Source organism: Bos grunniens, chromosome 4 (genome assembly GCF_055505025.1).
Source record: "Bos grunniens cultivar Pamir isolate PY7600 chromosome 4, Bosgru_T2T1.0, whole genome shotgun sequence".
Taxonomy (NCBI): domain Eukaryota; kingdom Metazoa; phylum Chordata; class Mammalia; order Artiodactyla; family Bovidae; genus Bos; species Bos grunniens.
Window position 1 is genome coordinate 107,278,434 of NC_141168.1, and position 12,807 is coordinate 107,291,240.

Below are 12,807 nucleotides of genomic sequence, written 5' to 3' on the forward strand. Positions count from 1 at the left end.
TTTCTGTTGCGACGAGACAGAACCAAGGAAATTAATTACACACTCCCCCGACAGTAGGAGGCCTTCTATAAAATCGCAAAAACAGTTCACCACCAATGCCTGACCTGCCAGCTCCCCAAACCTGGGAAACGATGTTTGTTCTCAGAGGCCTCAAACCTCCCTCTGAACACCTGCAGCTGGACTACATTCAACTGCCACTTAGTGGGGCTACCAATATGTTCTTACCATATGTATGTTTTCTGGATGGGCTGGAGACTTCTGCTGCAAGGTTGACGCTTTCGTTACAGGGAGCAGCTTGACTCCATGTTGGATCTGTTTCCTTAACCTTTGCTTCCCATTGCTTTTGTTCACTAAAAGGATACTGTGTCCATACATAATGACCTGCCTGGGGGAACCCTGCCCCTCTGCCCAAATGTTAAACCAAGGAGCCTTTGTTCAGGACTCTGTCCACTTATAGGTGACTACAAGAAGGAAGAAATTAATCCATTGCCTCCCGTGGCTTGCCATTACAGGAGATTTTGCAAGATTAATGGCCTTTTCACTTTGATTTCTCACCACCTGCCCACCTCTATCTCTGTTCTATAAAAGAACCTGGCATCCAGACCTGGATACAATGGTTATTTTGAGACGTTAGTCTGCCATTTTATTGGTCAGTTGTCTTTCCAAATAAAGTCACATTCCTCACCTCAACGCCTCGTCTCGGATATACTGGCCTGTTGTACAGCTTGCTTGTAGGCAAACTTTGCCATCCTGACATCCTTACAACAAACAGCCTGTTTCTGTGTCAGAGAAATCATGATGGGCAAACAACAGCTGTCAATTCAATGACCAGTCAGGGCTCTCAGGAATCCAGGATGCCGGGTTCCCCACCGCCTGCCCACCATGATTTCTGACTCAGACGCAGTCCGCTGTCTATTGTAAGGACACTGGGACGGCAAGAGTCTGGCAGCAAGACTGCAGGTGACTGGTGGGAACTGCATTCCCACTTGGGGTGAACTTTCCACAGCCATCATTGCCTGAGGCAACCACTTCACTGGGCAAATCGTATAAAGCTTTAACAAAACCCTGGAAACTTGAAACTGTCCTTGTCACCCTCAACCATCAGGCAAGATGGCTAGAACAATATGGATCCTCAAGGTTAAAAATCTCTAAACCTGCTCAAATTATGAGCCCCCCTTGGCCTGAGGTAGTGCCTCTGCTTCTGTTGACTATTCCCTGGACCTCCTCTCCTATACCTGTGTTATAACCCGACTTTTCTATCCACTTTAAAATCTTCAACTTGGTGGCCTTCAAATTTTAATAATTCATGTTTCTTGATTTTAAGAAACAAGGGGCTCTCGAGGGAAATGAGTACAATTCCTCCCTTTAAAGTTCATGGCAAAAGATATGGGGTTTCATCCTTGCTTGATGTGCCAATTAGTTTTCAACAGTATTTGAAAAATATTAAAAAGCCTAAAAGACAAAGCAAGGAAATCTGTATTCAAAACCCCAAACCTGGCCTTTACAATGCCTCTGGGTGGTCCATATTTGCATTGGGAGATTTGGTTTGGCATTTTAACCAAGGTAAATAGATTCTCACTCTCCTCTGAGCCTGAAAACATTCAAAGAGAGAGGATCCTCTTTCGGTAATCTACACCTTCTGAAAGTGAACAAAGTCACACTTTTTAAGGAAACAAGCAGAGAAGTTTTCTGTTATTCTTTCTCCCACAAAATACATACCAGTTCCCACAATGCTTTGCTCTTCTGATACTAATGGGGTGGATGGTGAAACAGGAGACTCATTTCAGTTTTAAAAGGGGACACTGTCAAAACACACATTTCCCACAGGGCCTTCTACCCTTTCAGCCACTCAAACCCACCACCTACTAACACCAACTCCTAAAATCCCACAAGCTGAATCCAAAACAGAGTACTGTGATCATCCCCTCCATGTGGGCCCACTGCAGCATTCAAACACTTGGTCAACTGTTAAAGGCTTCCATATGTGCCTTGCAGGATCTAAACCACTTTCAAAAGGAGAGGACTTCATTCCATTTCAATTACTAAAATCTTCAGCTTGTCAAACAAAGAAACAGGTACTATTTCAAGTTGGGAGTGGAAAAATCCATACCCAATGAGAGAAATTGATGTCGGCAAAGGATATAAAATAGTGTGCCATCATTTATTCATTAGCACTATTTAAAATACATGTGATACTCTTGGCTTCACTCTACATATTAACATAAAATAGAAATCTGACAAATGAATAAAAATTCCTCCTTTCTCACGAGAAAGGAGCCAAAGGACTGCTCTGCTCAGAGGAGAGTGTCAGATCAAAGCCAGATCAAAGGGATTAGACCAAGGGACCCACAGAGGAAAACACAAGACTCAAACCACCCTATCCATCACTTCTAGAAAATGACAGGCTGTCTTCCTCAAGGCTGTCATTCCCCCAGCAGAAATGTTTAACGGGATACTGGTTCAGGAAGGTAAAGCTTCTAGAATTTGAGGCATTACCAAGACCATGTTCATACTGGGCCCAGCTGTGCAATAGAAACTACATTTTAGGAAGTGAATGTTTTACTAAACACACTACAAATAATCCAAGGGGAAAGAATTAAATCTTATAATAAAAGGACAATTAAGTGGGATTTATTCTGGCTAATATTTCAGGTCAATAAAGCTTGTTGAGAGCCACTGTGTGTAAAAACCCTCTGCTGAAATATACAAAGGATGCCTCAGGGAGCCTAGAGTCTAGAAATGGAAGGAGGCAGATACATGTTTCATTTTTAAAAAGCATACCTTTGGTTCAAAGCAGAGCAAGATCACACAAGTCCCTGAAAAAAGAAGGCCAGAGAGTGATATCATGGCTGTTGAATAACAAAAAGCATCCTCCATACATTGAGAATGCGCCACATACTGCACCCAGGGCTTTCATTATCTGCACGCCTTACAATAATTTTGCAAGCCAGGTATTGATAGTCCCATTTCACAGATGGAGAAACTGAGGCTCTCAGAGGCAGTCAACGGAATATCATGCTTCTTCTTTTCTTTCCCTTATGCTGCCTCTTAGATGTTATGTATGCTCTTCTTCCCTTGTAGAAGGATAAAGAAATGAACTTAGCTTAGGGGAGGGAAGATTTCAGCAGAAAAACAGAGCATCTAAACTAGGGCTTCTCAGGCTTGGCTGTTCTGTGCATTGTACGCTGGCCAGGAGCCACCCTGACTTCTTCCTACTACAGATGCCAGCAGCCACCCTCTCTCCCCAAAGGTGAAAGCCAAATTGCCCAAATGTCCCTCGGGAAGGACAGTCACTCTTGGCTGAGAACCACTGATCTAAAGAAACACACTGGAGGGACGTCCCTGGTGGTCCGGGGTTAAGATGTCACCTTCCAATGCAGGGGGTGCAGGTTCCATTCATGGTCGGGGAGCTAAAATCCCACCTGCTTCATGGCCAAAAAACCAAAGCATAACACAGAAGCAATATGGCAACAAATTCAATACAGACTCTAAAAATGGCCCATATCAAAAAAAATATATAAAAAGTAAAATATAAACACAGGGGAAAGGGCAGATCTCTTCCTATAAATGACTCAATAAAGGAAAGACGACTATTCACACAGCCACCGGCCTAAGGGCAAGAGACAGGAACAGCGGCTCTGCAGTTCCTTCCAGCCCTGCCACTTTGAGCTTGAGCCACACAGACAGAGCCCATGGACCTGACTCCCAGCACTGGCCCCACAGTGACCTGTACCACACAGCACCTGTGCTAAATAAATATGTGCTCTTCAAACTGACATCATGTGCCCTGGCATCCATGAGGCTTTCTACAGAGTGTGCAGGAAAGGAGAGAGCTAATAACATTGCTATCTCCAGATCTCGACCTTCTGTCTGCAGGCTTTCCAAACACTGACCGGCCAGAGAACACGCCTGCGGTCGAAGAGTCATTCAAGGTCTCCTTTCCCACCTCCATTACCAGGGGTAAAAAAGGAAACCCAAATCTCACTGTGATGCTTGACCACAACGTATAAAAGCACACTTCTGTAGAAGAGCTTCTTCGGGTACTTTTTAAAAGAGGTTGGAATAGCATTTAGATTTTACTTGGGATTCAAAGAATGATGTCATCGTTTTATTTGTAAAGGTCAAGGTTTACAATATTCTGGAAATGACATTCACAGTGATTCTTTACATTTGCAATAAAAATGTTAGATGCCAACCTAAAATGTGTGGAGGTGGGGGAGCAGTAAAATTTTTAAAAACCTTTATAGACGTTATAGGAGAGAAAGAAGGCTGGAGCGTAATGAAGCACGCTGGTGGTGTCTGTTCCCCAGACAACCTGTTGGTCAAAGGCAGTCATCCTCTCCAGTGTCTGCGGCTCAGTTTTATCACAAAGAATGCCACTGGGGGACCTCCTGGTAGTCCAGGGGCTGACGTTCAACTCTCCCCATGCAGGGGACCCGGGTCATTCCCTGGTCCCACGTGCCACAACCGAGACTTGGTGCAGCCAGATAAGGTAAAAATAAATACATAAATCAAAAGAATGCCCTTGGCTCTAACATAAATTTCTGCTTTCACATGCTTACCACACTAACGTCATTAGCTGCTCTGTACCCCAAAATGAAACGATGGGGAAGGACTGCAGGATTGACAGGAACTGAAAATTAGAGGGCGTGTAGGTCACCTGGTGAGCAGAGGTCTTCCCAGGATTAAGGACCCAGTTAGGGTTCCAGATCACAACGAAGCTGCTAGACCATGTAGGCCCCAGAACACTACACCGCTTCAAACACTTTTGCTTCCAACTCAAGTTTGAAGTAAGTTCATTTTTGCAACAAAAAAAGTCTCGCAGCTAGGCTTCCCAGGTGGCTCAGCCAGGACAAATCCACCTGCCAATGCAGGAGACACTCAGGAGACATGAGTTCCATCTGTGGGTTCTGAAAGATTCCCTGGAGTAGGAAAAGGCCACCCAGTCCAGTATTCTTGCCTGGAGAATCCTGTGGACAGAGGAGCCTGGTGGGCTATAGCCCACAGCATTGCAAAGAGTCGGACACAACTTGAGTGATGGAGTGCACATGCAAAGTCTTGCAGCTGCCTGGGAAAAATCAACCAATCCACTCTCTGGGCTGTCTTTGCCAGAGACTGTTATTCATTTGGTGCTCAGCAAGATACCTGGACACCATATTGAGAATCAAACGCCTGGGGCATGCGCACACCTCAAGGAGATGTGCTTATCCTCTGCCCTGCCGAGTCTAATTCTCTTGTTCCCCTCTAGTAACACATCCAGGCTTTTCCTATCAGCATGTGAGAGTGTTCTTGAGGAACTCTGTCCTGCCACAGTAAAAAGCTACCCTAAATAGTACTTTCTTAGTATCCCACATAGAGAAACAATGAACTATGTTGGGAAGAGGATGAACTGGCTTTGGAACCTGACCAACCTACATTTGAAATCCAGTCTTTCTACTAACTGGCCTGCTGTGGCCTTGATCAAGTGGCTTAATGTTTCCAGTCACCCAATTCCTTGTTTGCCAAGTGAAGATAGAAATGCCAGCCTTACAGGAAGTTGGGAAGAGTCGATGGACTGTGAATGTGCAAGGGAAGTGCTGAGTGAGTGGCAAGCAGGGCAAGGGCTTCGAGAGACCCTGGAGCCCTCACCTGGTTGCAGCGTGCATCGGTGGGTGTTGCCCCTGCAGCGGGCACTCTAGCATGCCTCTGTAGTGAAATGCCAGCAGTGTCCTGAGAGCCAAGAACATTCCTTCTTGGCTGGCTCTGACAGGATAGTTTTGCCTTGTTTCCAACACACTTCAGCAGAACAGCCTCCACTCCTCCCCCTTCCTAAACAGTGCACTAGAACCAGCAATTCTTAATCTCGTTAGTCACAAATACCCACTTTTCCCTGGAACACTGCCTTTAGCACAAATGCATAAAATTTTGCATCAATTATATTGGGTTCAATGACCACCTGGAAACTCATATGCCTGCCCTCCATGGTGACTGCTTCAGAAGCCCCCTCTAAACAAAGACTCGGAGATGTTTTATAAACACGTGGCACCCGGGCAGCGGCGTCTATGTTACAATGCAAACTTCACACTGACAGTCTGGTGCCAGCGTTCCTGCAGAGAAAAAGCAAAGGAAACAAGTCTGGGGTACCAACGAAGAGTTCCCAGTCAAGAGGACTCCTTTTTTTAATGTGGACCCAGGGAATGGTTTATAAATTTCAAAGAAAGACAGTAGGACTTACTTTAGTCAATTCTCAAAAGAAGTGAGCTCCAGAAGTTCTCTGTCCCAACAAAGTTCCCAAAACAACTATTTTCTCACATTTTCTAGGGCATGTAGAAGACGCAAACATTGCTAGGAAAAGGGATCTCTGATCAAGGAAACAACTATTTATATGGTATTTGAGACCCACAAAGTATTATGGGGAATTAGCTAGTTTCATTAAGGAGACAGAGCAAAGGCAATTATCTGACGTGAAAAGAGCTATGGTCCCGTGCTGGTTTTGCCTTATCATCTGCCTGGCAAAGAGGCATACCAATAGCTTGGCAAAAAAACACAGCTACACTTAAGGCGTAAAAGAAATAGCAATGGCTCACAGGGAAAATGGGCAACAAACCCAAAAGAACAGACAAGCTCAACTTTTTTATTTCTCACAGAGAATGCTGGCTAAAATGGATAAGTTCTAGTTTTAGAGTCAAACAGAAGTGATTTGAATCCTACCTCTGCTGTGTATCAACTCACTTAACTCAGTTTTATCATTTGTAAAACACAAATAATGTCTACTTCACAAGATTAATATAGGGATTAAAATGAGATAACAGAAGAGCTGGAGTTCAATATATAAAAAATAACCAATATAAACTGTCCTCTAGAAGACTAGAGTCAGACTGCCTAGGTTCAAATCCTGGCTCTATAACTTCTCAGCTGAGCAATTTTCAGTACGTTACTTGACATCCTTGTGTCTTAGTTCCCTTGTCTGCCAAATAGAATTACAAATAAATCTACTTTAGCAGATGTGTGAGGATTAAATATGTTCATACATGAGAAGTAGTTTAAAATGCAATACCTGGTCAAGTACTCAATACATTTTCGTAAATATATGGGGAGTGAAATACATTTAACTCAACACATTTACTAAATACACTAAATATATTTAGTGATATACATTTAGGGCAATACATTTAGGGAATGTATTAAGCACTGCTAAAATGCTCAGTATTATTTTATTATACATAAAAGTATTATCAACAACTTTTGTTTTCTTTGATGGCGCAAAGCACGTGAAAGAATGAATAAGAATATACTTAAGTTTGCAATGCATGTGTGTGACCTTTACATTTGATGCTATTAAGTAACAGACAAAGTGATACACTCAATCTGGGAGAGTGAATGGCCCCTTGAGGTAACTGGGTTTGTTGTTGTTGTTTTTTTTGCTGTGCCCCATGGCATGTGGGATCCTTGTTCCCCAACCAGGGATCCAACCAAGGCCCCCTGCATTGGAAGCACAGAGTCTTAACCACTGGACTGCCAGTAAAGTCGTTTTTGTTTTTTTGTTTTGTTTTTTTTGAGGTAACTGTTGATAAAGCCTGTGCACACTTGTCTGTGCTAAGAGATGTGGCTGGGTTTAAAAACTTGGCATGGATTTTACCAGACTGTTCTACGTGACTTTCTGAGTGTGAACAGAGCAGCACCCAGGCTTCATCTCCAAGAACTGCTTGACTCAACACAAGGGAAAGGCTCATTTATTAAATGCAGACTCTGGAAGGAGTGTTTGAAGAAGTAGGAGGGGTGGGGAAAAAAGGTTCATAGAGCCCTCTCTTAGACATAAAACGTGGTGACAGAAACACCCGGTGACTTCCTCTTACCATCTCAGTTCATTAGAAACAAGGGGCCGGGGACCACTGCTGTAAGAGCTCTTCCCCATTTTCCTGTGGGTTACATTTATTTTCTCTGCCCATATCCCTAGTGGAGATTATTCTTAACAACACAGACCTGTAACACCACAAAAGCCTCAGGACATATTTCCAGCAGAAGAGGAGGAAAGGCTGGGTGTTGGGAGAGGCTGAGCCATCCCTCTGCCTCCAGGGAACCGAGGAGCAGAAGCTCAGCAACCTTGAGGTCCAAGGAGAGCAAGCAGGTGCATCAGTGCCTGATGCCCCAGACAAGAAAGAGAGAGAAGATATCCTGGGCCAAGAAGTTGCTCCAGAGCTGATCCGGCTGAAGAAAGCCTGCACATTATTTACAAATACCAATCATGGTGCTGGAAGATTTTTTAAAAGACATGGCTCTTGGAGCACTGGATCCTCAAACCTCAAGAAACATTGGGAAGTTGGTCCCTACGAAGAGAACAAATGATCACTTGGTGACAGGAGTGTATGATTTTATTTTACTAAGAAACATAGTCACAAGAGCAGAGTTTGGGTCCATTTTCTTCCATGCCAAAACTTTTGGTGAAAATCTGGCATTCTAAATAATCAGAGGAATTATGAATCACATTCCCACTGGTACCCTCAGGTTGCAACTTGCACTGAATGCAAATTTCAAATTTACTAATACTGTGCAACGTATTTCTCTGTCATTTCCAGGATGAAAATGTGTACATAAGCAATCACCCTTTTCTCTGTTAATATTAGCCATATGCTGCCTTCTGCAGCTACCATGCCTTAATGTTAGTAATATTTTCTGCTCATCTGGAATATTTGGAAGCAATTTTGCACAACCCTTAACTACAGCAAGTCTACAGCCCAATTGAGAGGCATTCCAGGCAAGAAAATGGCTGGCTACTTGTTCTGCCCCTTACCTAGATGTGGGAGAGTCCAGGATAACGAATATATTCCATCTCCTGTATTTGGTTGAGTTCTTTAATTTCCTAAGTAATTTCCTGTCCTGATCCCGGGTTTCTGTTCACCCTTGTTATAAGTCATGAGACTCCCGCACTCTCAGTTCCCATCAGTGCCGCCAGGATCACTGCCCTTGCGATGACGACGCACGGATTTTTAAGGCCAGAGCGCTGCGGGAGCGGGGGAAGGAGGGCCACGCGGCCCCAAAGGTGTTTACGAAAACATATCTCCCAGCCACACTTTTTTTGTGTGTGCAGCCATGAGAGAAACGGGCACCTTCTTGCGCGAGTGTTTCATTAATGCCTTGCTGGAAGTGCATTCCCTTCCTTCCACTTGGCGGGTAGCAACAGCATCTAAGAGCTTTGCAGACAGCTGAAAATGTACTCAAAACAGCATCCCGCCCTACCTCCCTCTGCAGCCTCCCCCTCCCGGTCAGCTGGTGGCCCAGGGGGGTGCGGATTTCACTGCTGCTAGCCGTCAGCTCCCCGGGAGAAAAACCGAGGCGGGGCGCCCCGGGACGCCCCTCCCAGGGCACAAGGTGGGCGACAAGGTGATGACACCACGACTCACTCTTTCTCCTCTGCGCTCGCCTCCTCGCTCGGCCGGGAGAGCGGCAGCACGGGGCTGCCGCGGGGGTTGGGGAGGGGTGGGGGTAGGCTCTGGCCGCTTTCGGGCGCCGCGGAGCACGCAGGAGTCCGGGGAGGGGGCCGAGGCCAAGGTCCGGCTGCGGCTGCAGCGCCGCACCGCTGCCGGGCGGCTGCGAAAGCCGAGGACCCCCGGGGGCGGCGGTCCGGGGAGCGCGACCCCCCGCCCCGCTCCCGTTTACCTGCACGCGGGCGGCGGCGGCACTGGGCTAGCGAGCGCGGCGGCGGCGGCGCCCGAGCGTTTCCCGAGGGCGGCGGGCCGGGCGCGCGCAGGATGTGCTGTCTCACGCTGCGCCGGCCCTCGGCTCGCGCTCCTCGGGCACCCGGCACTTCCTCCCGCTCCCGAGCGTGACACTGACAGCTCCCCGCGCGCACCCAGGCAGGGCTCGCCCCGCCCCCGGCCCACGCCCTCCGCGCTCCTCCCCCCGGAGGGTCCTCCGCACCCGGGCCCGCAGGGAGCTGCTGGCGCCGGCCAGAGGCTCAGAGCGGCCAAGGACCTGGGACCCCTAGGCCACCGCTAGGACTCACCTACGAGGCTGCCATCGAAGAGCGTCGGTGTTTGGGGCGCTCCTGTCCGCCAGCCAACATGGAACAACTTTCACTCCCTGAGAACTACTTTAGGTTATTTAAATAGAAACAGAGAGAGCTCAGATCCATCTGCTACACCCTAAAACTTACAGATTTAGTCTTAGTTTTGCCCAGAAGAGGAAACACATATTCAGCTTGGCAACATTGTTTCATAAAGTCTTAGCTTTTAAAACTCTGGGTAACAAAATACCCTGCATATGCTAAGTGAAATAAGTCAGATAAAGACAAATCACTTGTATCTGGAATCTTAAAAAATACAAGGAACTACTGAATATAACAAAAAAGAAGCAGAATCACAAATACAGAGAATAAGTTAGTGGTTACCAGTGGGAGGGGTGGGAGAGGCATTAGAGGGGTAGGAGGTTAAGACAAGAATATAGCAAATACCTTTAAACATTGTGAAATCACTGCATAGTACACCTGTAACATATAATGTGTAAGCAAGCAGAACCAAATGGGGCCTTCACAGGGATAGACCCTTCACCCGTATCCTCTGCTTTAGCTCCTCTGAGCGTGCCTAGATAACAGCATCTGATGCACATTTCCTGAGTTTTTACAGAGACTTAAAATACCCCCAGGTGGAAGATGTTAACTAGTTAACTATTCAAAAGACGGAGAGCATGAAGCTCCCTAAACCTACTGGAGCCTAGGGACAACCCCTAAACCTAAGGATAACCCCTGACACGCCCTGTTACCTCACCATTAACCAATCAGAGAATTGTGCACAAGCTGATCACCTTACCCTGGGGCTTGCCTCCCTCACCTTGCCTTTAAAACTACTCTGCTGGACCCCATTGTGGATTTCAGGCTTTTTGAGCACTGGCTGTCCCAGACCCCTTGTATGGTGCCTTGGAATAAATGCTGCACTTTCCCCATCACAGCCAGGTGTCAGTCGGTTGGCTCTATTGTGAGCAGGCAAGCAAACCCAAGTTTGGTTCAGTAACAAATATATATCAACTATACTTCAATTAAAAAAAAAAAAAAGAACACATGAAAAAGGAAAAAAAATGAATAAGTATCTGAGTAACCATTCTTGGACTCCCCCAAAGCTGCCATCCATAACAGACGAGTTTTAAGACTCAGAAATGGAGTTTGGGATTCTAATCAATGCAGGTTTGGCCCCATTTTTACATAAGCTTTTCATTATGTTTCTTAGATATCTGTGGGGTCTTTGTACACATTAGAATGAGAGTGGAGAGCTAGGACTGTATCTTATTCACAGCAGTATCTCCAAACACTACAATAGTGTTTGATGAATAACAGATGCTCAATAAATATTCATGATTTACTTAATTGACAAGTACTACAGTATTTGCAAAATAAATATCAGACCTATATATAAAACAGCTTTCCTTAATCCAATTTTTGCCTTCCTAGCAAATTATTGCAAGCACAAATATGTCTTAAAAAGAGAGTTAGAGTATCTTTAGTTCAGAAAAAATTGAAGGTATTCCAGGAGAAAAATTCTATGAAACAAATACTTGCTACTGCCATGTATTAGATATTTAATGAATGTCAAACTCAACATGTATTATCCTTTAAAATTTTTCAATAACACTATGTACCAGATACAATGACACGCCTGTAGAAAACAAATTTGAGTTTCAGAAGTTAACTACCTTGCCCACATTCCACAGCTACTGAGTGACTGACCTGACATTGGAATCCTTGTTCACCTAATGTCACAGCTTATCCATTCCCACTTGGGATTACTGTCTTTCCAGTATGAGGATTGTTGAAATGTCCACTATTTGCAAAGCCCTGTGTTAGAAGTTTCAGATGGCCCAAAATTGAGGACAATGTAATCCCTTTTCACAAGTAAGGTTAAAATCCAGTTGAAAGTGGAAAAAAACAGTCAAGTGTTAGGTGCTCAGTCGTGTCCAACTCTTTGCGACCCCATGGACTCTAGCCCGCCAGGCTCCTCTGTCCATGGGATTTTCCAGGCAAGAATACTGGAGTGGGTTGCCATTTCCTCCTCCAGGGGATCTTCCCAACCCAGGGATTAAACCCAGCATCCCTTGGGTCTCCTGCATTGGCAGGCAGGTTCTTTACCATTATGCCACCTGGGAAGCCCAACGTAAATTGATAATTAAAGTCAAATAATAAGGAATTGGCCAAAGTAGTACAATGTGCGGAGAAGGCAATGGCACCCCACTCCAGTACTCTTGCCTGGAAAATCCCATGGATGGAGGAGCCTGGTGGGCTGCAGTCCATGGGGTCGCTAAGAGTCGGATACGACTGAGCGACTTCACTTTCACTTTTCACTTTCATGCATTGGAGAAGGAAATGGCAACCCACTCCAGTGTTGTTGCCTGGAGAATCCCAGGGACGGGGGAGCCTGGTGGGCTGCCGTCTATGGGGTCGCACAGAGTCGGACACGACTGAAGCGACTTAGCAGCAGCAGCAGCAGTACAATGTGGGCTCTCAAATAAGAGCCCAACTGGTATGAGTGAGGGAGATGGTAGGAGGAAATTAGGATTATGAATATGGATAATGTTAGAAATGATAGGCAAAGTGCTTCACAGTATAAATGAAGAACAGAGAACATTTTCAGGCATAAACCAAGCTCCAAAGAAGAGGAAGCACTATGTGTACTTAACAAATGTCGAGTGAGCCAGCTTTGTGGAGCACAACAGATTCTTAGGGGAGCAGCTGTGGACCTTAAGGGATGCTGAAGAGCAGACAATGGAGTACCACCGTTACAGACATTTGAGCAGGAAATGACACTTGGGAAAAATCATCTGAGGGTATCTAAGTGAAGGGGA

General features: G+C 45.6%; 1 protein-coding gene across 22 annotated transcripts in view; it reads right to left on the reverse strand.

Moving 5' to 3' along the window:
* DYNC1I1 (dynein cytoplasmic 1 intermediate chain 1) overlaps positions 1–11,920 on the reverse strand; it is a 382,305-nt gene extending 370,385 nt beyond the window's left edge. For 6 of the 22 annotated variants that reach the window (XM_086397771.1, XM_086397770.1, XM_086397760.1 and 3 more), the window contains exon 1: positions 9,637–9,807. Coding sequence is in view for 7 of the 22 variants with exons in the window: in XM_086397763.1 (XP_086253889.1) it covers positions 10,430–10,471 (42 nt within the window). In the remaining 15 variants the exon portion in view is untranslated. Of the gene's footprint in view, positions 1–1,719; positions 1,742–9,380; positions 9,808–9,982; positions 10,070–10,429; positions 10,644–11,695 lie in introns of those variants that run through there. The other 16 variants (XM_086397764.1, XM_086397749.1, XM_086397769.1 and 13 more) reach the window with 14 other exon arrangements.
* Positions 11,921–12,807: the final 887 nt, after the last annotated feature.